This window comes from Temnothorax longispinosus, chromosome 11 (genome assembly GCF_030848805.1).
Source record: "Temnothorax longispinosus isolate EJ_2023e chromosome 11, Tlon_JGU_v1, whole genome shotgun sequence".
NCBI classification, from domain to species: domain Eukaryota; kingdom Metazoa; phylum Arthropoda; class Insecta; order Hymenoptera; family Formicidae; genus Temnothorax; species Temnothorax longispinosus.
In genome coordinates this window covers 7,803,743-7,831,053 of record NC_092368.1, presented here as the reverse complement: position 1 = coordinate 7,831,053, position 27,311 = coordinate 7,803,743, and the positions used below count along the sequence as shown (strand labels likewise).

The following is a 27,311-nucleotide window of genomic DNA, read 5'->3' as shown; positions in this document are numbered from 1 at the left end:
TAGCGTCATCGCGCGAGGCATGGATAACCCCTTTCCGGATTTTTTCTTCTTGGATTCGGTCGACATCAACGGTGCGATTACCTGTGTATACTTGTATCCCACGTTGCCCTTTAGTCGCTTGTTAGGATCGTGTTGGAATTTATGAGCAATCGTTGCCAACAGTATGCTCTTGTACTTTTGCATATCGTCTTCCGTGTAGATATCGTAATCGGGTACTCTCTTGAAGATCAACTCGTAAATACCGGGTGTGCCGGCGTATCGTACGCCGTCGATATAAATGTTATCCGCTTTGTCCACGTCAAAACGTTTATTACCGAGCATCAATTCATTATTGCCGAGATAAACGCCGTAGGCTATGTCCATCGTTGGATAGGCGCTCAAAACCTCTACGATGTAAATTCGGCTCATTGGACCCAAGTGATCTTCCAACGATTCTATAAACCATTGTCGACCCTCCGACGTTTTCAACCGTTTATGAACGGTTTTCCTGATCGAGTCGTCCGTGGTTTCGAAAACATTCGCGGTTTCAAGAAATTCGGGACTTGTACGTTGCACGGTTTGCGTCGGTGTAGAGGTTATCGGTGTAGAGGTTATCGGTAGTACTGTCGATTGATTAGATTTACGCGGTGTCAATGAAAGATCCGACCAGGAGTCTAATCGTTTCTTCTTTCTCTTCGGTGTAGCATCCTCCTCCTCCTTCTGCCCGCGCTGTTGAACGGATAGCGGTTCGATTTTCGCGTCAGCGTCGCTCTCCGTCGGCTCCTCTTTTTTCACCGCGATCAAGCTCGAGTTGTCAACGATCTTTTTCAACGGCCCGATGAGAGGTTTAAAGTGCGTGTCCAACTCAATGTCCTTCTCGATCTTACCGGTCTTCAAAGCGCGAAGTTTTTTGCGAATCGAATCACTCGTCTTCGCAATCTCTTTTACGACCTTCTCGCGTTCGCTAATATTCTCGCTCCCGTCGATCGCGGCCATCGTGGAAAAAAGCAGGGTGTCGATCTCTCTCTCTCTCTGTAACGCTAACGTTTCACTTCCGACGAGGTATCGGCAACGACTGATCGCTTCTGCGGTATCGCAAACACGTTAAATCCTTTTCTGTATCGACCGTTCGAAAGCGCGCTGTCCTTGTCTATCACTACGAATCCGTACTTTTGTTGCCAACAATCGTGGCACAACGAACAAAATTCGTCGTACGGCATGTCGGTATTTACGTGATCGTTGTAGACGTGTTTCAAATTGGTACCATCCTGTTTGAACAGGATCAGCAGATTCGCGTTGTCGCGTATCAGATGTTTAGGTATTCTCGCGTACGTCTGACAGAGGAAGAAGGAGTCGACGCTCGAGTGCCTGCCCATTGAGAAATACTCTCTCACCGCGTCTTGCTTATCGCACGCCACGTCATCGAAGACGAAGATCGAGTTTGGACGCGCGTCGCTCGGTGGAATGACGTCACTGTTATTGGAGAACGTAAAGTAGCCAATTTCGTCGATCGATGTCAACAAATTCTCCAAATATCGATATTTCGGCTGTTGCAACGATTTCGAGTATACGTACACGTTTTCGAAACGTACGCCGTGCGGACTTTCCAGCAAGCTTATCAAGACGTTGGTTTTACCGCAATTCGAGGGTCCGCAAATGATCGCGCGTATAGTAGTCGGTAACATCGTACCGTGCTTGCGTTTCTCCACGTTGCCCCCCATCCACCGTAATCTGTCGTCGCAATTGGTCACGCGAATCGCCAACGGTTGTCGCACGAATCTCATTTCTTTCCACACTGCCGACTCTCTGGCTGACTCGAACGCCTATTTATAGGCGAGCGGAACCGCGAATCGCTCAGTAGCAAAGATGTTCGTCATACTGTCGAGACCTTCCGATATTCGCGGTTTGAGCGCCGAACAGCTGCAATTTGTGCCGAAAGCCGTTCTGTTGCAAACGTGCGGCAATCACGTCCACTACGTGTGGGACAAGCTTCCGGAACATATAAAGGCGGATTTGGAGGTTCAAGCATATCGTCGCTGTTACGAACATTACAATCAACCGTGGCAGCGAACGCACATCGACGGTCCCGCGCCAATGATAAAGGATTGCGGCGAATGTCAACGAAAAAAAATGGTGAAGACCTGTTAAATCGCGCGATAAACGCACTTCCGTTCGAATTACACATTCCCAGCTATCAATTTTGCGGTCCGGGAACTCGTTTACAAGAACGATTGGCGAGAGGCGATCAAGGTATTAATCCATTGGACGCGGCGTGTCGCGAGCACGACATAGCCTATTCGCGTAACCGCGATCTCACCGAGAGACACGCGGCGGACGAGATACTCGCTGCGGAAGCGCGAAAACGCATTACCGCGAGAGATTCGACTCTCGGAGAGAGAGCTGCCGCTACAGCCGTCTGGGCGACCATGAAGGCTAAGACAAAGCTCGGAATGGGCTTGAAAACGAAAAAATCGAAAACGGTGAAGAAAAAAAAGCTAACGAATAAACGGATACTTCCGACAGCGAAACGAGGCGGTGTATTGCCGATTCTACCGTTGTTGGGAGTTCTCGGTTCTCTGGCCGGCGGAGCGGCGGGAGTCGTAAAGGCCGTGAACGATAACAAAGCCGCGCGGCGTCAGCTGGAAGAGATGCAACGTCACAATCGCGCCGTGGAAGGTCGCGGACTTTATCTCGCTCCGTACAAATAAGGTAAATGTCCCCATGGCCGACCATGTTCCCTCTACCGACTTTTTTGACGTGAAACGTTGTTTACGAGGCTGCTGATTCAACAACACGTTCATTAGTGCAGTGGAAAAATTCAGGAATTCGTGCAGTACAAAAGAATTATAACGTGCAGAGTAAGTACAATAGTTAAATATATTTTTTTTCGCATTTCTTGCCGCACGTCACCATCCACGCGTATTCTTAAGAGTGAGGTTAGGAATTGTCGGTCGCCTAAATAGTCCGTATTTCGTTCAAAATCCTTTTGTAAGGAATAATCCGAGCGCTAAATGGTTTGTTACAATTTGATTGCCATATTCGAAAAAAAAAATTAGTCAAAAACTGTCATTTTTTTTATTTATTTGATGGTCGAGGTTAGACACAGCAAAACGCCTGCATGTCCCCAGTACCATACACGTAAACGTCAGTATCATCGAAGCTGCGGAAGCCGACGGCTGCGGTGAGGTTATTCGCTTAGAGGCAGTACTATGTGGGATCTCGGTAGTCGCGGCGCCGTGGTGTTGAGTGTGACGTGTGGGTGCGTGCTGATATACAACGCCTGCTCGTCAACGACAGTCTGCTGTCGCCGCACGCGTATCACGTTCTCGGTTACCTGCGGGAGGCGATTCACGAGCTCGGCGCGGCCCTCCGTGTCGTCCACGTCCACGGTACCGGTTACGTGCGTAAGCTCTGGCACAGTGCGAGCCGTTGTTACCACGAGCGTTTCCCTCCGTTCAGGATGGACAGGCGACGCGCGAGCAATTATCAGCTCAGCAGCGACTCGTACGCTGCCAAGCGCGGAGAATCGCCGTCGTTACCGTCATCGCCATCGTCGTCGTCGTCGTCCAGGTTTGGCTTGATAAAAATACCTTTTCATGACTTATATGTATTTTTCATGTTTATCATTGATTTATGTTCATTTTTATGTTTACTTTTCGGTTGAAACCTCCGCCTCGCATGCTCTGAAAAAAGGTAATCGGTAATGGGGACATGCCCGGTCGGAATTGGACACAGCTGGTCGGTAGAGAGGGCACGCACTAGTGCGCCTTTATTCTTCTCTATCTAGAAAAATACTTGACGGAATGGATTGAGCCTACGATTTTTGGAAAGTGCATGGATGAAGCTATCCACCAGTATGAAACTCTTTATCGAATTTATTTTTGTCACGCTTGACAACGCCATTCTTTTGTTGGGTTGGCCTTATAGGTGTCGGCCATAGGGACATTTACCTTATGGACGAGGGCTGTATCTCGGCCCGCACAAACGCGGGCGAGGAGTAGCGTTGAAAATAAAAAAAAAAAACGTCAAAAAGACGTTAAATATGCCCGCGGGTATTACGACTAACGTACAATTGAATCGACTGGCAAGGCGTATGCGCGTACCGTTCTTCAGAGGTGTCTTCATGCGTGATTCGTTACCGATCGGCGGTGTACGTCGAAACGAGAGCGGTATCGTGAATTTGGACGATGCAGCGGGTCCCGGTACTCATTGGGTAGCGTACGCGAAGAGGGAAGATCGAGTCGTATATTTCGACAGTTTCGGCAATCTTCGACCGCCGAAAGAATTGGTGCGATATTTCGGGCCGAGCGTGACGAAGATCGAGTACAATTGCATGTCTTATCAGCGATACGATCAGAACATCTGTGGACAATTGTGCCTGCGATTTCTCCGGACGATCGACGCTATAATTTAAAGCCTGACGGTGCGCCGTGGTGACTCAGTATTCGTTAACGGTTTTCGCCGACATGTCTATAACGTTCACGCTGACGGGGAAGAGCAGCATCCTCGCGGAGCACTATTTTCCCGCCGTGGATCTGAGCGACGGTGACTACGAGCTCGGTCTAACGTGTTTTGAGACTTATCACACGATTCCGAACGTGAATTCTTCGAACAATAAATTTTATTTCGACGAGGATGACACGGAAATTACGATTCCCGAGGGATCGTACGAAATACGAGCCATACATGAGTTTTTGAAACGCGAAATTTCACGAAAACGCCCGCGACGCGTAAATCGTTCCAACGGTGATCGTACGTCGGTCGCGAATATCGCGCGAGAGGCAACCGCTCGCGCGAACGGCTACGAAGACGAGGCCGCGGAATACCCGATAGTGCTCCGCGCAAATTACAATACGATGAAGAGCGAGATCAAGTGCGCTTTCAGAGTGAACTTTAACAAACCGAACAACGTTGGATCGCTGCTGGGATTCTCGTCGAAGCGTATATTGCAGCCGAGACAGTGGCACGAATCGGACGCGTCGATTAATATTATCAACGTAAACATTATCCGCGTGGAGTGCAACGTGACCGCGGGTGCGTACAGCAACGGCAAACGTGTTCACACGATACACGAATTTTCACCAAGCGTACCACCGGGATATAAGATATCGGAAACGCCGGCGCAGATCATTTACCTGCCGATCATCGCGCGAAGCGTTACGGATCTAACGATACGCGTCACGGATCAAGACGGACGATTGCTCGATTTTCGAGGAGAAGAGATCACCGTCAGATTGCACGTACGACGACTACAGCGATAACGCGCGACGTGTGACATGCTCGTGTTGAACGACTCGGAGCGTGCGACAGATAAGAATATCTTTACGACTGCGACGATCGACGATATCATCAAATCGACATTCGGTAGCGTTAAAACAGAGACGAAAACAGAGACGAGAAAGAAGCTCAACGCATCGAACGTTAAATTTTTACAATCTCTGGGATTCGCGGTACGAAACATCTGAACGATGACTGAAATTCTTAACATCGGAGGCGAGCCGGTCTTTGACGATCGCATCGTCAAGATCGAAACTCACACGTACAACCCGTACGCCAACACAACGTTCGAGTATAGCGACGAGATACGAATACCTATACAACAGCAGGATCTGTATACGTTGCCGTGCGAAAGTTTTCTCTACGTCGAAGGAACATTGACGGTGACCAGAGCAGCCGGCCAAGCCGATAACGTGGTATTGGAGAAAAATTGCGTCGCGTTCATGTTCGATGAAATTCGATACGAGCTCGACGGTGTGGAGATTGATCACTGCAGAAACGTAGGAATAACCAGCACGCTCAAGAACTATGTTACGGTATCGTCCGACAGAAGCGTGATTTTGCGAAACGCGGGCTGGGAACCGCATAATAACGCGAACGGATACTTCAATTTCTGCGTACCGCTCAACCTGTTACTGGGATTTTGCGAGGATTACAAACGCGTGGTGATCAACGCTCGTCACGAATTAATCTTGATACGATCGCGCACCGACAACAATTGTCTGTTGGGAAGTCTCGCGTTGGAGCCTACTGTCACGTGGTATTGAGCGAGGTCAACAAGCTGTCGATGCTGCGCGCCTTGGAAAACGGACGATATCTAAGTATGGGTTTCCATTCGTGGGATCTGTACGAGTATCCCCTGTTGCAGAACACGACCAAGCACTCGTGGGCCATTAAGACCGCGACTCAGCTCGAGAAATCGCGATACGTCGTCTTCGTTCTGCAGACAGGTCGGAAGAACGTCATGTCCGCGGACACGAGCCGATTCGACGACTGCAAATTGACCAACGTGAAACTCTACCTAAACTCGGAAGTCTATCCGTACGACGATTTAAATTTGGACTTTGGTAAACACAGATGGGCGATTCTGTACGATATGTACGCGCGTTTCTGCAAGGGCTATTACGGATACGAATATCTCGAGCCGAGTCTCACCGTTTCAACTTTTCTACGTAACGGCCCGTTCGTGATCATCGATTGCTCTCGACAAAACGAATCCGTCAAAAACGCCACCGTGGATGTCAGACTAGAATTCGATTGCATGGAGAACGTACCGCCGAATACCTCCGCGTACTGTTTCATCATACACGATCGCGTGATCGAGTACAATCCGTTGACCAACGTAGTGCGCAAAATAGTCTGAGTGTTCGCGGCAACGTCGACGAAAATTTTTTCTCTCTTTAACTCCCGATACAAATTTATGAGAGGGGAAAAAGAGAGGAGCAGGATATAAAAATCAGAGTGTCGCGAAACGCGCGTCATTCTTCTCGATTCACGCATCGAAGAAAGAGAGATATTTCTTCATGTCTGCACCAACGTTCGTCGACCTGCAAGGTTTCGTCGTCGGGATGAAATTTGTCGTCAAGGAGGTGGCGGTGCTGAGAAACGGGGCCGTTCTGGCGCATTACATCTTTACATGCCCCATGCCGTGGAATCTCCTCACAAAATCCGACAAATCGTGCGCTTCCTGGTTGATTCGCAATCACCATGGATTACGATGGGAAGACGGAAACGTGTCGTACAGCAAGGTGAAGCGTTTAATTACATCAGCGGTGCTCGGTGAGGAAGAGGACAACGACGACGACGACGACGAGATGCCGACTCTCGTGTACGTCAAGGGATGCCAGAAACGAGAATGGCTGGTAGATCTGCTTGAGAGTAAAGCGAGAAAAAACCTAAACATCGAGACTCTGGATGCGGATTACGAAGATATCGAATCTTTAAATAATCTAGATGTTACCAATACTGTGCGATGTGAAAAACACATTAAAAATTGCGCATTGCAAAATGTATTAAAAATATTTAACTGGTGGTCGCGACGCCAGAGAGAATTGTCATCTTTTTAAAAAATAAATTTTATACGTATGTGTAAATTTGTTAATGTTTTATTTCTTTTCCCTTTAGTCGATAGTGTACAAAATTAAAGAATAAGTAGGTATACGTGACGAATTCTAACTCGAGAGCTTCGAGGAGGGGGAATGAGGTATCAGTTTTAGACAAACATGTCTGAACATGTTTCGCGGTTGATGTCATGCGGAGGGGAGAGGGGGAGGGGGGGGATATACGTCTTAATAAAGAAAAAACATCCTACCTTAGTCCCCTCTCCTAAAATTCAGAGCGCTGATTGCGCGTTACAGAAACATTAATTTCCCCCTCCTTCATCATAGTTTTGGAAGGGTTATAGTGGGTGCTGTCGCGTATACTCGATTAATTTTATACGACTAGTCTCGTATCGGCTGCTTGTGCGAACGGTCCGCTTCTCATAACCGAGAGAAAAAATGTATTCCGTTGGAGGAAGCAACGGCGGCAACAGTGGCAGTAGACGTATGAATTATTACATGCCCATTCCCGATGTTGAAACTCCAACGTGTGAAAACAAGTAAGTTTTGTATCAAAAAAAAGGTAAAAAAATGCGCCAAGTACACGCATAGTAGTATATATGTATTATGTTGTTACCTCGAAAAAAACAAAGTGGTAGTATTATACCTCGAAATAACACCCTGTACATATTGTTTATACAATGCGTAATACTACAAAAAGGCGTGATATCTGTACAAAATTACCTTTTTTAAAAAAAAGGTAAAGAATAAAGGCGCCAAGTACACGCATAGTAGTGTATATGTTGTTACCTCGAAAAAAAAACAGTGGTAGTATTATACCTTAAAAAAATCTAAGTAACATGTGGTAGACGAAATCTTTGTATCTTGAAAAATCTCGAAAAAACTTTACTTCGAAAAAAAAACAAAGTATTAGTATTATACCTCGAAAAAACCTAAGTAACAAGTGGTGGACGTAATCTTTGTATCTCCAAAAATCTCGAAAAAACCTAAGCAGTATTATTTTTATTTCCAAAAAATTATTACTCAAGTGATACACATCACAAAATTACGTTACCTTATCAAAAAATAAGTCGCGCTTCAAGTGATCTATTATTACAATTACAAAAAAGAAATGATATCTCTTTTTAAATTACAGCGCCAATTACAGAGAACATATATTTTTCGAGATACAAAGATTACGTCTACCACTTGTTACTTAGGTTTTTTCGAGGTATAATATTACTACTGCTTTTCTTCGATTAGAATAAAAAATTGAATCATGAAGAATTACACAGAGGTAACAGTACAAAATACAAATATTTTATTAAAATATTTAAACCCAACAAGGGAATACAAGGTATTTAAATACAAAGTTTATATATGTATTTTAAAAGATTTAATCGCATCGCAAAGAATTACAGAGGTAACAGTACAAAAAATAAAAATATTTTATTAAAATACATAAATTTTTCTTGTCAAAAAACTTGGCGCTGCTAAACCTCAAAATTAGGTCAGCCTGGTGTGTATGTGCGAGCGAGTGGGGTGTGGGCGATGTGTGTGTGTGTGTGTGTGTGTGTGTGTGTGTGTGTGTGTGTGTGTGTGTGTGTGTGTGTGTGACGGTGAATAATGCGGCTTATTACTAAGTATAGGATAAGTTAGGATAAGTTTAGATTTTTAAAGCGATTAGAATTAAGTATAGAATAAGTATAGAATAAGTAATATCTACATTTGTAAAAGGTCTCTCTCTCTCTCTCTCTCCCTCTCTCTCTCTCTCTCTCTCTCTCTCTGCCCTCAAGTTGATTTTTTCCTATCTCACAGGACGTACCCAGGCTGTTGTTGACCTTGAGGATGTGTTCTCTCATTGGCTATCTGTCACCGCGGGGGTTCCGCAGGGTTCTGTCCTTGGCCCTCTTCTTTTCTCGTTATTCATAAACGATATTGGTGCCTTTCTCAGGTTCACGGAGCGCATTATATTTGCTGACGATACGCAGATCTACCGTAGGAGTCTCCTTAGCCAACTGAATGCTGCCTTGCAGCTCGTTGCTTATGATGTGGGCGTCATTTCGGAATTTGCTGCGACCAATGGCTTGACACTCAATCTCAAGAAGTCTAAAGTCTTGATTTTTGGAAGCAATAGCCATGTTAAGCAACTGAATCTCAGTGACCTACCTCTCATTTCAGTTAACGGTACTTCCATCCCATTTGTTACCGAGACGCGTAACCTAGGGGTTATTGTGCGCTCCGACCTATCCTGGGTAAGCCACGTCTCTCATATTTCTAAGAGGGTACACTTCACTCTGCACAAATTAAAATTTCACAAGAACTCCTTATCACTTAATCTTCGCATAAAGCTTGTGACTACTCTTATCTGGCCACTCTTGGACTACTGTTCTTTGGTCTACAATGATTTGACTGAGGAGCTCAATACCAAGCTTCAGCGTCTTGTAAGCTGTGCGATCCGATTTATCTTCAACCTTAAGCGCGACGAGCACATCACGCCTTATCGTCACCAACTTGAGTGGCTCTCCGTCAAACACCGACGCCTCTATTTTCTAGGAATAAATATGTTCAGGGTGTATCATAATTTGTCCCCTAGCTACATCTCTGAGATTTTCTCTGATCCCGACCCCTCAGTTAGGCGATCTTCGCGTCTGGCGCAACCTCAATCTTTCTATGTTCCTATCCACAGAACCGAAGCGTACCACAAGTCCTTTCATCTCGCTGGCGTTTACTTGTGGAACTCGCTTCCCAGCGAAGTGAAATCGGCATCGTCTGTTGCAGTTTTCAAGAGCAAGCTTTACAGCCATCTTTTCTCCCTCGAGCGCGTTATAGTCTAAGTCTTGCCCTGCCTGTTACGCATGGTCGGATTTCGAGTGTCTGCTTACTTCTACTCAATTCTGTTATTTCGTTATATTAGTTTTAGTCATCCTTTAGTCTTCAAGTTATTTTCTACCATTATGTTTATTATTTTGTTATATTAGTTTTAGTTTTTCTTTAGTTTTTAAGTGCTTTCTATTCCTTTTCTTTTTATTTTTATTTTTATTAAGTTTTTTTTTAGTATTAAGTTATTTAGTATTAAGTTACTTCTTTTTGTAATTTTGATTTTGCCTAAAGTCCAGACTATGGCATAAAATAAAGCAATCAATCAATCAATCAATCTCTCTCTCTCTCTCTCTCTCTCTCTCTCTAGCAGCGCCAAGTTTTTTGACAAGAAAAATTTATGTATTTTAATAAAATATTTTTATTTTTTGTACTGTTACCTCTGTAATTCTTTGCGATGCGATTAAATCTTTTAAAATACATATATAAACTTTGTATTTAAATACCTTGTATTCCCTTGTTGGGTTTAAATATTTTAATAAAATATTTGTATTTTGTACTGTTACCTCTGTGTAATTCTTCATGATTCAATTTTTTATTCTAATCGAAGAAAAGCAGTAGTAATATTATACCTCGAAAAAACCTAAGTAACAAGTGGTAGACGTAATCTTTGTATCTCGAAAAATATATGTTCTCTGTAATTGGCGCTGTAATTTAAAAAGAGATATCATTTCTTTTTTGTAATTGTAATAATAGATCACTTGAAGCGCGACTCATTTTTTGATAAGGTAACGTATTTTGTGATGTGTATCACTTGAGTAATAATTTTTTGGAAATAAAAATAATACTGCTTAGGTTTTTTCGAGATTTTTGGAGATACAAAGATTACGTCCACCACTTGTTACTTAGGTTTTTTCGAGGTATAATACTAATACTTTGTTTTTTTTTCGAAGTGAAGTTTTTTTCGAGATTTTTCAAGATACAAAGATTTCGTCTACCACATGTTACTTAGATTTTTTTAAGGTATAATACTACCACTGTTTTTTTTTTTCGAGGTAACAACATATACACTACTATGCGTGTACTTGGCGCCTTTATTCTTTACCTTTTTTTTAAAAAAGGTAATTTTGTACAGATATCACGCCTTTTGTAGTATATTACGCATTGTATAAACAATATGTACAGGGTGTTATTTCGAGGTATAATACTACCACTTTGTTTTTTTCGAGGTAACAACATAATACATATATACTACTATGCGTGTACTTGGCGCATTTTTTACCTTTTTTTTGAAAAAGGTAATTTTGTACGGATATCACGCCTTTTTGTAGTGTCATATAAGACGTCGGCGTTAGAAGTAGATAGAAGAAGAAGTATCTTAATAAAAAATTTTCACATTTAGACTTTGCGTCGCAATATCTCCGCTCATAGGGCACGGAGCGGGATATTATAAGAGAAATCCCCCCCCCCCCCTAATTGGACCCCAAGCTATCGATCAAGCCTACTTAGAACTTGATCCGTTCACTCGTTATTGAGATCTCAACATCTCGGGTACTCGCAACCCGTCACGTCGCGTAAAAGAGTCACGGTCGGTCTCGCTCCGCGTGTACTTGGCGCAAGACACTACCGTGTCTCTTGATTCTGCCGCTAGGGAATTTTTAAGTCGATTCTTATGAATCAAGCTTGAATTCGATGTCTAGGTGTCCCAGGTTGCCGATGACGAGGTTCACATAGTGCGCTTCATAGTTTTCGGTATCCAGGTGTATTATACCTTGAATTCGATGTCCACGTGTTCCAGGTTGCTGATGTCGGGTTCCATATAGTGCGGTCTATAGTTTTCGGTGTCCAGGTATAATAATACGTTGAATTCGATGTCTAGGTGTCCCACGTTTCCGATGACAAGGTCCACATAGTGCGCTCCGTAGTTTTCGGTGTCTACGTGTATTAATACCTCGAATTCGATATCTACGTGTCCTACATTCAGATTTAAAGTTATTAATACACCTAGACACCAAAAACTACAAAGCGCACTATGTGGACCTCGTCATCGGCAACCTGGGACACGTAGACATCGAATTCGAGGTATTATTACATCTAGACACCGAAAACTACGGAGCGCGCTATCTGGACCTCGTCATCAGCAATCTGAGACACCTAGACATCAATTTCAAGATATTAATACACGTAGACACCGACAACTACGGAGCGCATTATGTGGACCTCGTCATCGGCAACCTGGGACACCTAGACATTGAATTCAAGGTATTAATACACGTAGACACCGAAAACGGAGCTCACTATCTAGACATTGTCATCGGCAACCTGGGACACCTAGACATTGCATTCAACGTATTATTACACCTGGACACCGAAAACTAAGAAGCGCACTATGTGGACCTCGTCATCGACAACCTGGGACACCTAGACATCGAATTCAACGTACGATTACACCTGGACACCGAAAAACTATGAAGCGCACTATCTGGATCCCGTCATCAGCAACCTGGGACACGTGGACATCAAATTCAAGGTATTAATACACGTAGACACCAAAAACTACGGAGCGCACTATGTGGACCTTGTCATCGGCAACCTGGGTCACCTAGACATCAAATTCAACGTACGATTACACCTGGACACCGAAAACTATGAAGCGCACTATCTGGATCCCGTCATCGGCAACCTGGGACACGTGGACATCGAATTCAAGGTATTAATACACGTAGACACCGAAAACTACGAAGCACACTATGTGGACCTCGTCATCGGCAACCTGGGACACCTAGACATCAAATTCAACGTACGATTACACCTGGACACCGAAAACTATGAAGCGCACTATCTGGATCTTGTCATCGGCAACCTGGGACACGTGGACATCGAATTCAAGGTATTAATACACGTAGACACCGAAAACTACGGAGCGCACTATGTGGACCTCGTCATCGGCAACCTGGGACACGTAGACATCGAATTCAAGGTACGATTACACCTGGACACCGAAAACTATGAAGCGCACTATCTGGATCCCGTCATCGGCAACCTGGAACACGTGGACATCAAATTCAAGGTATTAATACACGTAGACACCGAAAACTACGGAGCGCACTATGTGGACCTTGTCATCGGCAACCTGGGACACCTAGACATCGAATTCAACGTACGATTACACTTGGACACCGAAAACTATGAAGCGCACTATCTGGATCCCGTCATCGGCAACCTGGGACACCTAGACATCGAATTCAACGTACGATTACACTTGGACACCGAAAACTATGAAGCGCACTATCTGGATTCCGTCATCGGCAACCTGGGACACGTGGACATCGAATTCAAGGTATTAATACACGTAGACACCGAAAACTACGGAGCGCACTATGTGGACCTCGTCATCGGCAACCTGGGACACGTAGACATCGAATTCAACGTATTATTACACCTGGACACCGAAAACTATGAAGCGCACTATCTGGACCTCGTCATCGGCAACCTGGGATATCTAGACATCGAATTCAAGCTTGATTCATAAGAATCGACTTAAAAATTCCCTAGCGGCACTTTCTGCCAAGCGTAGAGAACCTTCTTTTCCCTTGACTTAATATATATTATATCAAGCTTGATTCATAAGAATCGACTTAAAAATTCCCTAGCGGCACTTTCTGCCAAGCGTAGAGAACCTTCTTTTCCGTTGACTCAATATATATTATATATTACCTAATTTACCTAAATAGAAATCTTCCTCCTGACTGATAAGTCTATCGACCTAATTTCGAAATACGCGCGCGATATCGAAACTGGCGATACCTGCGCCGCCAGCGTCGAAAAAGTGAAAGGGACGTTTCTCTGATAATCATAATAATATTGAGACGTCGGCGTTAGGAGGAGGAGGAGGAGGAGGAGGAGGAGTATCTTAAAAATAAATTTTCCCATTTGGACTTTGCGTCGCAATATCTCCGCTCGTAGGGCACGTAGCGGAATATTATGAGAGAAACCCCCCCCTAATTGGACCCCAAGCTATCGATCAAGCCTACTTAGAACTTGGTCCGTTCACTCGTTATCGAGATCTCAACATCTCGGGTACTCGCAACCCGTCGCGTCGCGTAAAAGAGTCACGGTCGGTCTCGCTCCGCGTGTACTTGGCGCGAGACACTACCGTGTCTCTTGATAATTTATAGAGCTTTATATTTTTTTTATATCTTTTTTGCGAATTGTATTATTTTGAAAGTAATCTCATTATTTTTTTCTACAGCATTTCGTTGGATCGTCGCGCGGTTCGTATACTCAGCAGACGATACGCGCTGACAGCTACGGAATACAAATTCCTCGAAATTGGTAACAACGTGGGTTCACCGAGCTACGTGGAGATCGCCATTGGAGATCCTCGCCGAGGAAAGGAACTGCTGTTGTCTCTCGAAACGTGGAAGGCACTATACGAGCAACGGCAAAATATTCAGAATTTCTTTCGCAATGACTTCAAAGATATCCATAGTTTTATAAACGTTGGACCGCTAACGGTGAGAGTTTGTACGGTTAATAACATCAAACTCATACGTCTCGAATCTGCAAACGTATGCTTGAGAATGACCGAATCGACGTTGCATCGTATGTTCGATCTCGATCGGTGCATCGATGCGAGATTCGATCTTTTGATCAGAATACTTGCGACGGTCGATGCAAAGTTTGCGCAGTTCTCCGATATCGCGTCCACTGTGAAGGATCCCAAGGAAGCGTCGAATGTAATATACGCTAGCGATGCGTTCAATACGAATCAGATCATCGATTGTGAGCTCGCAGCTTTAGTTTTTAGCACGTAAGATATATTATGTAAAAGAAGAGTTAAATAAACAGGCTTTTTTTACACCCTAAAACGAACGATGTATTTTTCTTTTGCGTGCATGTCCTTCCCTATACCTAACTTTTATCATATGTTGTTTACAACGAACATGTTCCGACAGGCGAAACACCGATAAGCGACTCTTCCTATACAGAAAAATAAAGAGAAGAGACCGCGACGGTTAAGTCGCATAAAATTTTGGTCGAGTACCTACGTCGCGCGACCATCGATGCTCGGCCATCCGCAGTGCGAGATGATATTCGTTTATAAATTCTGTCATCGACGTTCGTCGATACCCATAGAAATTGAGTCGCGTTGCCGCGCTTATGCCGTCTAGTGTTTATAAAATCTAGCTGCATGTCATCGGCGCTCGCCTTTGTAACGCGCGACGCCATAGCCGAATGGCGCCGCGAAACACCGATAAGCGGCACTTCCTACGAAGAAAAGTGAAAAGGACCGCGGTGTCAAGCTAGTCGCAGGTCGTAAATTATAGCCGCCTGCCATAGGCGCTCGCTATTTGATGAGTGTGAAATGACATCTGTTTATAAATACTATCGGCCGAACATCGACGCGAGGCGGCATTTGTTTATCGAACATGTCCCGACGCGCTCGCCTGATCCACCCCCCCTCCCCCCCTCCCCTTAACCCTATGCTAGAAACGCAGACCACCCCCCACCTCCCCACCATATGGTGGGAACGCAGACCCCTTCCCGCCGCACCTCCTCAGAGGACGGCGGCACTAGAGTCCCCCCCCCGCCCGGCAGACCCCGCGGCCGCGAGTCCTTCCCCCCGCCTCTCACCCTTCCTGAGATCCCCGGCCTAGAATTCTCTCACTCTTCCTACTGACACCGACACCGACACCGACACCGACACCGACACCGACACCGACACTGACACTGACACAACGACCAACAAAATTTCCATGCGCAGAAAATTTCACTTTCACCTTCCGAAAACACGTTTGCCCTTGTAAAAATCATAACACGGCAGGTAACCTGCCGAAACTCCGTTGGTCACATGGGTACCATAAGCAGCGTTTACAATGTTAACCCTTAACATACACCCTGGGTCAAAATAACCCAGTAAAAAAATTGTGTCGCATTACCTACCATTGAAACGCCGAAATCGGGATCTGTCGCGCCATATCTTGGTAGTTTTAACTTCTCTCTAGATAAGCGGTACAGTCGTTGTAAGTCAGCAGGCGTCCGGCTGTCTGGCTGCCGTCCGCGTCAAACGTTCCGAAAATCACGGGTCATTTTGACCCAGTGTGTAGTTTACGCATTTTGGGGGTGATTTTTTGTGATTTTTTTTTTTAGTCTTTTTGAGCTTTTTTTGAACAATTAAAGTGTAAGTAAACGTTTAAATATGCTCTGAAATTTTTTTAATCAGTTGTTTATCAATAATAACACTGAATTATACATAGATGTCGTACAATCTAGGTCAAATTTCGGAACCGGTTTCCAAAAAATCGGTAACGAAAAATTAACCACATCATTGCACTCCCCGGAAAATTCTACCCCTATTTCATATACTTTTGGTAAAAATTTGGTCCACTAACGAATGAGTAGTTCGCGGACAGACGGACGGACAGCGACAAACAGTCGGGTTTTATATAATGGTATGAGGACTTGGTTAGAGGGAGCGTGTGTGAATGGTAGCGGTGAAACTGCGTTGTGTGATTTTCTGCTTTGTTTCTGGGTTTAAAGATTAGTATGGGGCAAGTAGGAATATTGGAAAGATAGGGTGTAAGCAGGGGATGCGATGAAAATGAAGGGAAATAGTAGGACGCAAGTAGAGAAAAGTTATATAAAAGTATTTAGAGACCGTGGTAGGATGAGGTTATGGTGACGTGTCAGTTAGGCGGTATAGGCGGGAAAGGTATGTAGGTAAAGTAGGGAAGGTTTCGATCAATTGTAAAGAAGATTGTATGGTAAATGATTAGCTAAGGAGCCTTCGGTCGTGAATTAAGTATAGGTTAAGAAGATAGTTGAAAAGATGACAGGTTGAATTCAAAACTCAGAACACATGTGAATCTTAGATTGGGACAAATTTTAGAATAGGAAATATTGGACAAGAATAAGAAAAGGAAAAAGAGGTAAAGGATAGAAAACAGAGGAGAGGACAAGAGGTAGGTGAAAGAAGCGCTGTTATAGAAGAGGCTATACGAAACAAGGGAGGATTAAATGTGAAGAGGATTATCGAAGAAGGAAGAAGAAAAAGCAGTCAAAAATCTCTCGAGTTCCGTGTCAATGGAGATGGAAAGAAGAAAGGTGAAATAAAGCTAGGACACAAGGATGGGCGGGCCTAGAGGTGTTCCAGGAAATGGAAAGTAAAAGAAGATAAGCATAGCTGAGGAAAGGTTAAGCCAACGATAAAGAAGAGATGAGATGAAAAGAAGAAAGGTATAGGAAAGCTATTGGCGTATTCCTGGAACAAGGACTGGCGAAACTTGTCTGCGTTGTAGGAAAGGAAAGGTAAAAGAAGGTGGACACGCAAGGCTTGTTTAAAGGACGCAGCAGTTTTCTGGAAATATTAGAATCTTTGAATGGCACGGAGGCGAATCCAGGTATATTAATTATGCAACGGTAGATAGGAGGCATGGGAAGATAACTAGAGAACGAACGTGCGAGGAGGAAATATATGTTGCTTCGGTGAGAACGAGAGAAGAAGAGCTGGGAGGAAATTTACTAGGACCGAATGAGAAGCAGTGTAGAGGATTTTGGCAAATAATGAAGAGGAACGGAGCGATTCGAGAGCACAGAAGTGATGCTATTGGAAGAAGAAAAAAGAGGAGGCAAGGGCATATATAGGGAGGTGTGATGAGTTCGGAAGGACTGGGGATATAGGATAGCATTAGTTAGGTAGCAAGAGATTTGTTATTAGTCATAAGTTTATTATATGTATTGTAAGATGAGAGAGTTGCGTCAATATTTGAAGGTAAAGGTAAAGAATTATTAATATATTAAAATATGGTTGAAAAACAGGAAATAGTAATATTGAGGTAAAGGTAAGGATAAAGAAAAAGTAGGATGTAAGGAAGGTTATTTTAGAAACAAAGCGAGATATGCGTCTAAAGGAGATTTGGGAAGAATTTAAAGAAATATAGGGAATATTAGTTGTTGCGCGTTGCGGTTAGAAGGTATGTGTATGTGTATAGGTGAATAATGTCCGTTTCTTGGCTTGATACTGCCGAAGCGGACTAAGTCAAGTATTTCTGAGTTTAGGTTGTGAGTTTAACGTGTAAATAATAGGTTTAGGCGTGTTGGGGTTTAATTAAAAGATGGTTTTTTTAGAAGAAATTAAAAAGTACGGAATAAGGAATTAACAATGTCACGCGTTAAGTTAAAAAAGTTGGTATGAGTGTGTTTAAGGTATATTGTAAACCAAATCCATTTCATGGCTTTGTATAGCTGAAATTAAATAAATCTATCTATATAATGGTATGATTAATATTTTTTAACATTGTTTTGTCTATTTACTATAGTTCGAATTGTTTCCATGCCCTATCCATCGAAAACGAATCGTTCATTAACGAATCTTGAAGCAAATGTGCTACCGATTATTATATTGCTTTCGGTTTTCCAAATAAATACCTTTTTTGAAATGTTAGCTTTCGCGCGTATTTTTACCTTAAAGTATATAATCCAGAGAGTATGCAGTTAAATTTTCACGTAAAAATATTGAAAATTTAGAAAGTTATTGAATATTTCGTAAAAAATAGCAATTTTTTGGTTTATAAACCATATTTTGAATTTTTGAACCATAAAACTTTATTAATAACCCTTTACAAACAATCTGACATTCATTTTAAGTGTTGCAATAATGCACCCTTTTAATTTCAGCCAAAAAGAATCAATCCCCCGTTTGTGGTAATTACGCAAAGTAGCGCTGGGTAAAAATGACCCAGTGTGTATTTTATGTCTCAAACAGGTAGTGTGTATGTTAAGGGTTAATAGCGAGTTCGCACAATATACAGGTTCCGAGATATTTGATTAGACGTATTTACCCCGTAAACGTTTTAGCCCCGGTCTCCCCTATTCGTATCTCGTTTCTATTAGAGATCCTATAGTGTAACAGAGATTCGCCAATGATCACGTGATCGTGAGATGACGCTGATTGGTCAGGGTGAATTGTGCTTATGTAGCTGCTGCCATATTGAATTATATAGTACATAGCGACAACGCGTGTGACACATGCAACGACACATGTGTTTCACTGTCATCTTATAGAGGTTAGTACATTTTACTTTGACGTCTTTTTATTATTTATAGGCTTTTATTCAACGAATTATTGTTATTGCATTATTAAATGCTTTGCATTAATTATTGCACATTTTTTGTTCAGACTCGCGATGCCAACCTTTTGTGCGGCAAATCGCTGTACCAATAACAGTAATAAAGGTTACTCTGTCTTTAATTTTCCATCAAACAAAGAGTTACGACAGAAATGGATAGCAGCGCTTGGGAAGGGCTCGGATTGGCGACCCACATTTCAAAGAATTTGTGAGGTGAGTGATAAAAATTAATTTTCATTAGTTTATTATCAGCTGTAAAAGGAATAGAGCTTTTAATAACTAGTGTTTCTAATTTATATTTGTCCTATTTCTCAGTCCTGTAATATTTTTCTTATATTTCAGGTCCATTTCAATTCAGTGGATATACAGCTCGTTGCTGGACGGAAGCAATTATGTGAAAATGCCATACCATGCCATTTCTGTGTATGCCCGTATGATAAGGAGACTAATAAAAAAAATAAATTAAGGAAGAAGTCCACCAAGCCATTCGAAACTGCAGATCATGCGTATTGTTCAGAAAAGAAGTCTTTACCTCTTCAACTCCGCTCCTCTAATACTTTGCCACACACTTATATATCCGAACACAATTATTTTGCTCACACTGGGAAGGAGAATAAGGAGTATTTTATAAAAGAAGTGTCTAATGATGCAAAGAAAAAATTGGGCTTAGTAAATAGTGAAAGAAATAGACATGTTGATCACTGCCCATTATTGAGGAGTCCGATTTCTATAGACTAATTATGGACAGAATCAAATATGGATATAAATCAGAATGAATCAAATTTGGATTTGAATCACAATGAATTAGATATAAATTCAAGACAAGCTTTAATTTCTAAGATAGATACTTTGTCAAAAGACAATGAAAATCTGAAGTTGAAGTTAAATGAAATACGGATGACTCAAACTAGGAAGATAAATGACCAAGATGCAAAACCAAAAGAAGTTACCGCTGATAACAAAGCTTTAAAGAAACAACTAGAGAAACTCAATCAACAGATCATAAGAATCAATTCATCAGTTGATAAATTAACATCAAGACCAAGTCAATATTCTGACAAATCAATTATAAAAGGGCTTAGCCTTTGGACTGCATGTGGTACAAGCGGATACAATCGAGTTAGGAAAGCATTTGATGTTGAGCTCCCTGCACCAAGAACACTTCAGAGAAAAATTCAAAATATTTCATTCAACCCAGGAATCCTGGAGAATATTTTCTTGTGTCTAGAAAGTAGAATCAACAATATGGAGGAGAGAAGTAAACTTTGTTGCCTTGTCTTCGATGAAATGAGTATAGAGTTTAAAATTGAGTACGATCGAGGTAGTGATTCAAACATGGGATACTGTACTCTTCCAGCCCTTCCAATTGCAGCATCCAAGGCTTTGCTATTTCTTATTGCTGGAGTCTATAAACGATATAAACAAGTTTTAGCGTACCATTTCACATCAACTTCTACAGACAGTGCAACTGTAAAAGACTTTATTTTATCCCTGTTAGAAAAATGTGAAACTTCTGGGCTTCACGTGCTTGTATTAGTTTGTGACATGGGAAACAGAGGTATTTTAAACCAGCTGGGCTTCAGTTGCCGTAAAAATGATATTCAATACAGTATACAGCATCCTTTTAATAAGAAGGAGAAGTTATTTGCTTTGCCTGATGTAGTTCATGTGTTTAAAAATCTAAAAGAAATGCTCATGAAAATTGGGATTATTACTCTTCCGGATGAATTGGTTCGTGAATATGGTTTACCAACGGAAACTATAGATATGAATTTGATCGAATGGCTTGATGAACAGCAGTCTGACATGGGCTTGAAATTTGCACCAAAATTGAAGAAGAAAAATATTAAAGCAAATCATTTTAAAAAAATGAAAGTTTATACTACAACCTCAGTATTAAATGAACAGACAGCAAGTGGTCTTTTCCGATATGGTGAATTACTTCAGGATCCTGTCATGATAACGACAGGTTGATTTATATTGATTTTGCGACACTGGTTTAAAATTGTGACTTCCAGAAACAGACGTTTTGCTCTCAGTTTCCACAACATGGATGCATGCTTATACAACTTCCATTAAAATCATCCAACTAGTGACCAATATATTTAAAAATGCTGACTTGGGAGAGAATTGGAAAGTAACTCGGTCTCACGTAATAATGTACTGTGATTGTATATTGGAAATTCAAAACTATCTTTTGCAAGAGAAATCTTTCGAATTTGTATATCTTGGTAATTTGACTCAAGATTCAGTTGAAAATAAATTCTCTCAAGTTCGATCAAGTTGTCCTAAGCCTACAGCAAGAGACTTCAAGTACCGCCTAAAAAATTTGAGCATATCTGGGGAAGCCACTCGCATTTCAAATTCCAGTTACGACCATGATGACAGCCCCACATTGATCAGTCTCATGCAGAAAATTGAAAGGCCAAACACAAAACAAACTTCCGAACTTTCTATTAAACTGCCAAAACTGCAAGACTGTCCATCCTTGTCCTTGGAAGAAGAAGAAACCTTATACAAGATGTGTGGATATGTTCTCCGTAAGCTGCAGTCAAGTATAAAATGTAAAGTATGTTACAACAGTTTACTACACCAGGGACCTGTAAATCATCCCAAAGCTGGACTTTTGCTTGTATGTGAATTTGTAGAAGCTGCATTAGTACGAGTGTCTGATGAAGTGTATCAGATTCTTCATGGTGCAGAATCAATTATAATGGCTTCTGAGAACATAATGAAAGATTTAGGAGGATCACTCAAATGTACTTTGGAAAGTCATATAATGAAGGAGTTATCTTCATTTCCATTGTCTACATGTCATGACCAAAGACAAACATTAATTTCAAGATTTCTTAGCATGCGACTCCGTCAATTACTACCTTGCCCAAAAAGTAACCAGAATACTGCTTTTGCTAGTAAAAGTATGGGTTCAAGATTACTTGCTGACGCTTTTAATCCACGTCCCAGATAAAAACTTAAGAGTTTATATTATTAAGTAAATTCCATTTTGTGCAATTTTTTTATTTTATGTTTTTGTCAATTCTAATATTTCTAGATTTTTAGTTCTTATTCTTGAGAGTGATTTAAATTCAAATTTAAATACATTATTAAATATATTATTATTTATAATATTAAGTAAATCCATATTGTGCAATTTTTTTATTTTAAATGGATATATTATTTTTCACACTTTTGTGACATTGTGCCAAAAATTTAGTTCTTATTTTTTACTAATTTAGATTTTAAATTAGGTACATATATTATTAAGTATATTATTGTCTAAGTAGATTCCATGTTGTGCAACTTGTTTTTTATTTTAAATGGATATATTGTTCCTCACAATTTTGTGATATTTCTCAAATTTTAGTTCCTATTCTTGAGAGTGATTTATAATTAATTTCAAGTTACATATATTATTAAGTATATTATTTTGACTATGTTATTAAATAGATTCCCCATGTTACGCAATTTCTCTGTAAACGTCAAATAGATGTACTATTAATAGAATTTTGTTGAAATATAAAAATAAACATTTTTTTATTAAGTAAATGTGTATTTTATTTCATATTAATTCAAAATTATGTTACAAAATTATATTATTTAATATTAATTCAAAATTAGATATGTCACAAAATCATATTATTTAATATCAATTCAAAATTAGGTATGTCACAAAATCATATTTAATATTAATTCAAAATTATGTTGCAAAATCATATTATTTCATATCAAATCAAATTTATGTTACAAAATCATATTATTTTATATCTATTCTAAATTATGTTACAAAATCATATTATTTCCATATTTGATTCTGTCAATAATTGCTCTAGAGAACTCCTCGGACTCCTCAATAATGGGCAGTGATCAGCATGTGTATTTCTTTTACTATTTACCCAACCCAATTTTTTCTTTGCATCATTAGACACTTCTTTTACAAAATACCCTTTATTCTTCTTTCCAGTGTCAGCAAAATAATTGTGTTCGGATATATAAGTGTGTGGCAAAGTATTATTAGAGGAGCGGAGTTGCAGAGGTAAAGACTTCTTTTCTGAACAATACGCATGGTCTGCAGTTTCGAATGGCTTGGTGGACTTCTTCCTTAATTTATTTTTTTTATTAGTCTCCTTATCATACGGGCATACACAGAAATGGCATGGTATGGCATTTTCACATAATTGCTTCCGTCCAGCAACGAGCTGTATATCCACTGAATTGAAATGGACCTGAAATATAAGAAAAATATTACAGGACTGAGAAATAGGACAAATATAAATTAGAAACACTAGTTATTAAAAGCTCTATTCCTTTTACAGCTGATAATAAACTAATAAAAATTAATTTTTATCACTCACCTCACAAATTCTTTGAAATGTGGGTCGCCAATCCGAGCCCTTCCCAAGCGCTGCTATCCATTTCTGTCGTAACTCTTCGTTTGATGGAAAATTAAAGACAGAGTAACCTTTATTACTGTTATTGGTACAGCGATTTGCCGCACAAAAGGTTGGCATCGCGAGTCTGAACAAAAAATGTGCAATAATTAATGCAAAGCATTTAATAATGCAATAACAATAATTCGTTGAATAAAAGCCTATAAATAATAAAAAGACGTCAAAGTAAAATGTACTAACCTCTATAAGATGACAGTGAAACACATGTGTCGTTGCATGTGTCACACGCGTTGTCGCTATGTACTATATAATTCAATATGGCAGCAGCTACATAAGCACAATTCACCCTGACCAATCAGCGTCATCTCACGATCACGTGATCATTGGCGAATCTCTGTTACAATCTCTGTTTGCTGTGATAAGCAAACCTGCAGAAGAAAATGCGCGTTCAGATGCTGAACTTGTAATCGGTATGGCATAAATGCAGCATACCAATTTGTACAAATTCGGCAGTGACAACTTCATTTTATTCTACCATTGTAGAGGATCTTCGATAATAGATTCTGACATATGTAAATACTTTTTAACTTCGACAAGAATAGGATCTTCAGGAGGAATAATACTTGTATGTTTCGCAGCCAACTCCAATCGTAATTTTTTAACTCCAAGAAGCTCACACGACTTATTAAAATAATCTGCTTCTTTATTAGATGCCATATTATGAAAAAGTAAAACTAAACGTGAGAATCTAACTTATTATATATATCATAAAAATAATAATCTTATATTTGGTGATTAATATAGAAGCTGTTGCAATATAAACTATGTAAAACTTAAATATATACTAGGCTTAATTACAATATTAAGTCTAGATTTTGTAAATCTAGATACTGTAAATTACCTAGACTAGATATTGCTTATTGTTAGATATATAGTTTATAAAAACTGTAATAAAAGTTATATATAGTTTAGTGGACAAAATTCATATACACTAATTTTTTTATTGTATTAAAAGTATAAATTAATTTTATATAGCATATAATCAAATAGAACCAAATATGGATATATTATTAAAAAATATATTTAATTATATTTCTCATTTTATATATAAAAACAATGTCATTCAATTGGACAATAAGTTTTACTAGAACAAAAATATTTGTTAAAATATGATCTAATCTAAAACGTTGCTTAATGTTAATAAATAAAATATAAAAATAATCTAACCTGCTCATTTCTAATATTCAGGGGAACCATTTTGTGGATCATATATATTAAAAATTCCTTAGGAAATTGCTGCTTGTCTGCGAGATATTCAGCAACACCTCTAACACTTTGAAGAGTCGGATCCAGAAGTGCTCCGCAAACATGAATTTCATAAATTTAAAATCGCTTTTTTATATTTTGTAAAATAGTTTCTTTAAGTTGTTTTACTACGAATGAATCGTATTCATTTACACACATACTACTCTCAACTTCTGCCCTGAAAATATTAAAGATGTAATTGATACAACACACAGCATCTATTAACTCAGCTTTTTAAATTTGGCGGCGCAGGGCATACGAAACGCTACGCTAGTACACGCTACTGCTGTTCATGGAGCTCGCATTCGCTAGCGCTATCATGGCTCCACGAACGGAGTTAATAGCGTTAGCTTGGTAGCGCGGTAGCGAGCTCCCCGAACACTGTATGTACGTGTGAGTCTCGATCTTGACGATGCGATCGTCAAAGACCGGCTCGCTTCCGATGTTGAGAATTTCAGTCACTGTTCAAATGTTTCGCACCGCAAATCCCAGAGATTGTAAAAACTTTTGACGCGTTCATGGTGTAAAGAAAGTAAGGTGTGCTATTACGCAGGTTTTTGAACAGCCAATCAAATTTTGTTCCAGCGGCCGCCATTTTGTAGTGGCAAATTAAATTGACATATCACACTCATTTTTATACAATTTGCATAAAATTAATAAAAGGATAAAATAAAGGAAGAAAATAAAATGTACGTTCAATATGCATATATTATATAAAATTGTAATAAAAAAATTAAACATTTACATAAAGAAAATAATAATAAATTTAAAAAAATTTTTTTTCAGATGAACAAGTAACGAACGGAACATTTTATTACGAACGTATATATATTAAATATACATATACAATATGTATGGTCAAGTATAATAAAATAAATGAAACAATGAAAAACCAATAAACACAGTTATTTACTAATAATATAAAACGTGAATAAATATTAATATTTTTTGTGTTTGTCACTTTTTTCATTTTTTTCTGAGTGTCCTGCTCCCAGAACAGATTGCATCCATAAAGCCTCTTTGTATGCATTTGCATGAAAATGAAGCGAACAGATACGAGCTACACATATATGTACAAAATATTTATTATTTTTATTTATTTATTTATTATAGTATTAACAAATACATCAAAATAGAAAGTGTTTTTGTTTAACATACCATTTTTTACATTAATATTTTCATTTCCGCAGATAACTTTCCATTGCTCACTCATTACTGGATCTGCAGGAAATCTAAAAAATCTGAGATATTCAGATCCCTTTTTCCCCGTATAACTTCGGCAACTTTTTACTGCACATGAAGGCATGTTAATATACTTTTTACTCGCGTAATTGCCGGGTACTGCAGCACAGACGTCTAAAATTAAGGTTAAGTGTCTTTCAACGTAAACATACGAATTTAAAAATGGAGGCGGTTGGTACAATGCGCAGAACGATACGAAAACGCGTCCTCGGTATGAGCACACCTTACTTTCTTTACACCATGGACGCGTTGAGCTTCTTTCTCGTCGCTTGTTTAACGCCACCGAATGTCGACTTGACGATATCGTCGATCGGTGCAGCCGTAAAGATATTACTGTTATCTGTGTCGCGTGCTCCAAGTCGTTCAACACTAGCATCTCATATGTCGCGCGTACACTCACGCTCACGCATACACTGGCGCGTTATCGCTCTCGCCGTCGTACGTGCAATCTGACGGTGATCTCTTCTCCGCGAAAATCGAGCAATCGTCCGTCTTGATCAGCGACGCGTATCGTTAGATTTGTAACGCTCCGCGCGATGATCGGCAGATAACACCGGCACACAAAAAAAATAAAATGTCGAGTGCGAAGACTGCCACATGGTAGGTTCTATTCCTTGCGATGTATCTAAAGACCTGAAAGCAGTCCCACCTCGAGATTGGCTCTTGATTCCATTCTACAGGCTTGGTGAGGGGGTGAAGTTTGAAAAATAGATTCGATTTTTTTCAACCTCATACTTCCTGCAAACGAAGCAGAAGCAATTCGCGTTATCTATACAAACGTGCAAATAGTTACGGTTACATGATGACGACGCCCGCGGTCCCGCTTTCCCAACCTGACTGGATAGGCCAGTCAAATTAGACCAAAAAAAAGGCTTTTGTTCGAAAGTGATACGAACTTTTTTATTCCTTTTTATGCGTGTTCCGGGTGTTTAGAAAAGCTTATTTATGAGTTGTCGTGTTATTTAACCCAGAGCTTTTTGAGGGGGGAAGGGAAAACCAAAATTTTCGCGGTTTTTTGCATTTATCTCGTTTCAATTAATAAATAGCACTTTTTCGCTCCTGAGAAAGTTGTAGGGCTTGAAAAAACGAAGAAAATGAGCGGTGACTCGGTCCGATTCGTCAAAAATTGA

At 40.4% G+C, this 27,311-nt stretch overlaps 3 protein-coding genes and 1 long non-coding RNA gene across 5 annotated transcripts; 3 read left to right on the top strand and 1 right to left on the bottom strand.

Annotated features, from left to right (window-relative positions):
* The first annotated feature begins 5,447 nt into the window (after positions 1–5,447).
* LOC139822287 (uncharacterized) lies at positions 5,448–6,619 on the top strand. The gene is made up of 2 exons (XM_071793899.1): positions 5,448–5,873; positions 5,990–6,619. Exons 1-2 carry the CDS (start codon positions 5,448–5,450, stop codon positions 6,617–6,619), a joined length of 1,056 nt encoding a protein of 351 aa, XP_071650000.1.
* A 1,135-nt stretch (positions 6,620–7,754) lies between these two features.
* On the top strand, positions 7,755–14,932 carry LOC139822286 (uncharacterized). Its single transcript, XM_071793898.1, has 4 exons — positions 7,755–7,855; positions 9,250–9,550; positions 9,647–9,739; positions 14,294–14,932. The coding sequence occupies exons 1-4, from the start codon at positions 7,755–7,757 to the stop codon at positions 14,930–14,932; spliced, it is 1,134 nt and encodes a 377-aa protein (XP_071649999.1).
* A 4,073-nt stretch (positions 14,933–19,005) lies between these two features.
* LOC139822123 (uncharacterized) lies at positions 19,006–22,378 on the top strand. Its single transcript, XM_071793689.1, has 4 exons — positions 19,006–19,183; positions 19,297–19,459; positions 19,589–19,679; positions 21,676–22,378. Exons 2-4 carry the CDS (start codon positions 19,304–19,306, stop codon positions 22,212–22,214), a joined length of 786 nt encoding a protein of 261 aa, XP_071649790.1. The 5' UTR covers positions 19,006–19,183; positions 19,297–19,303; the 3' UTR covers positions 22,215–22,378.
* A 415-nt stretch (positions 22,379–22,793) lies between these two features.
* Positions 22,794–26,716, bottom strand: LOC139822291 (uncharacterized). 2 transcript variants are annotated; one of them, XR_011734483.1, is made up of 5 exons: positions 26,098–26,716; positions 24,127–25,999; positions 23,875–24,062; positions 23,599–23,761; positions 22,794–23,469 (listed from the first exon to the last, which is right to left on the bottom strand). It is a non-coding gene; the product is annotated as an uncharacterized lncRNA (long non-coding RNA). The 2 variants fall into 2 exon arrangements; XR_011734482.1 differs by having other exon boundaries at positions 23,875–24,335; positions 24,862–25,999; positions 26,098–26,712.
* Positions 26,717–27,311: the final 595 nt, after the last annotated feature.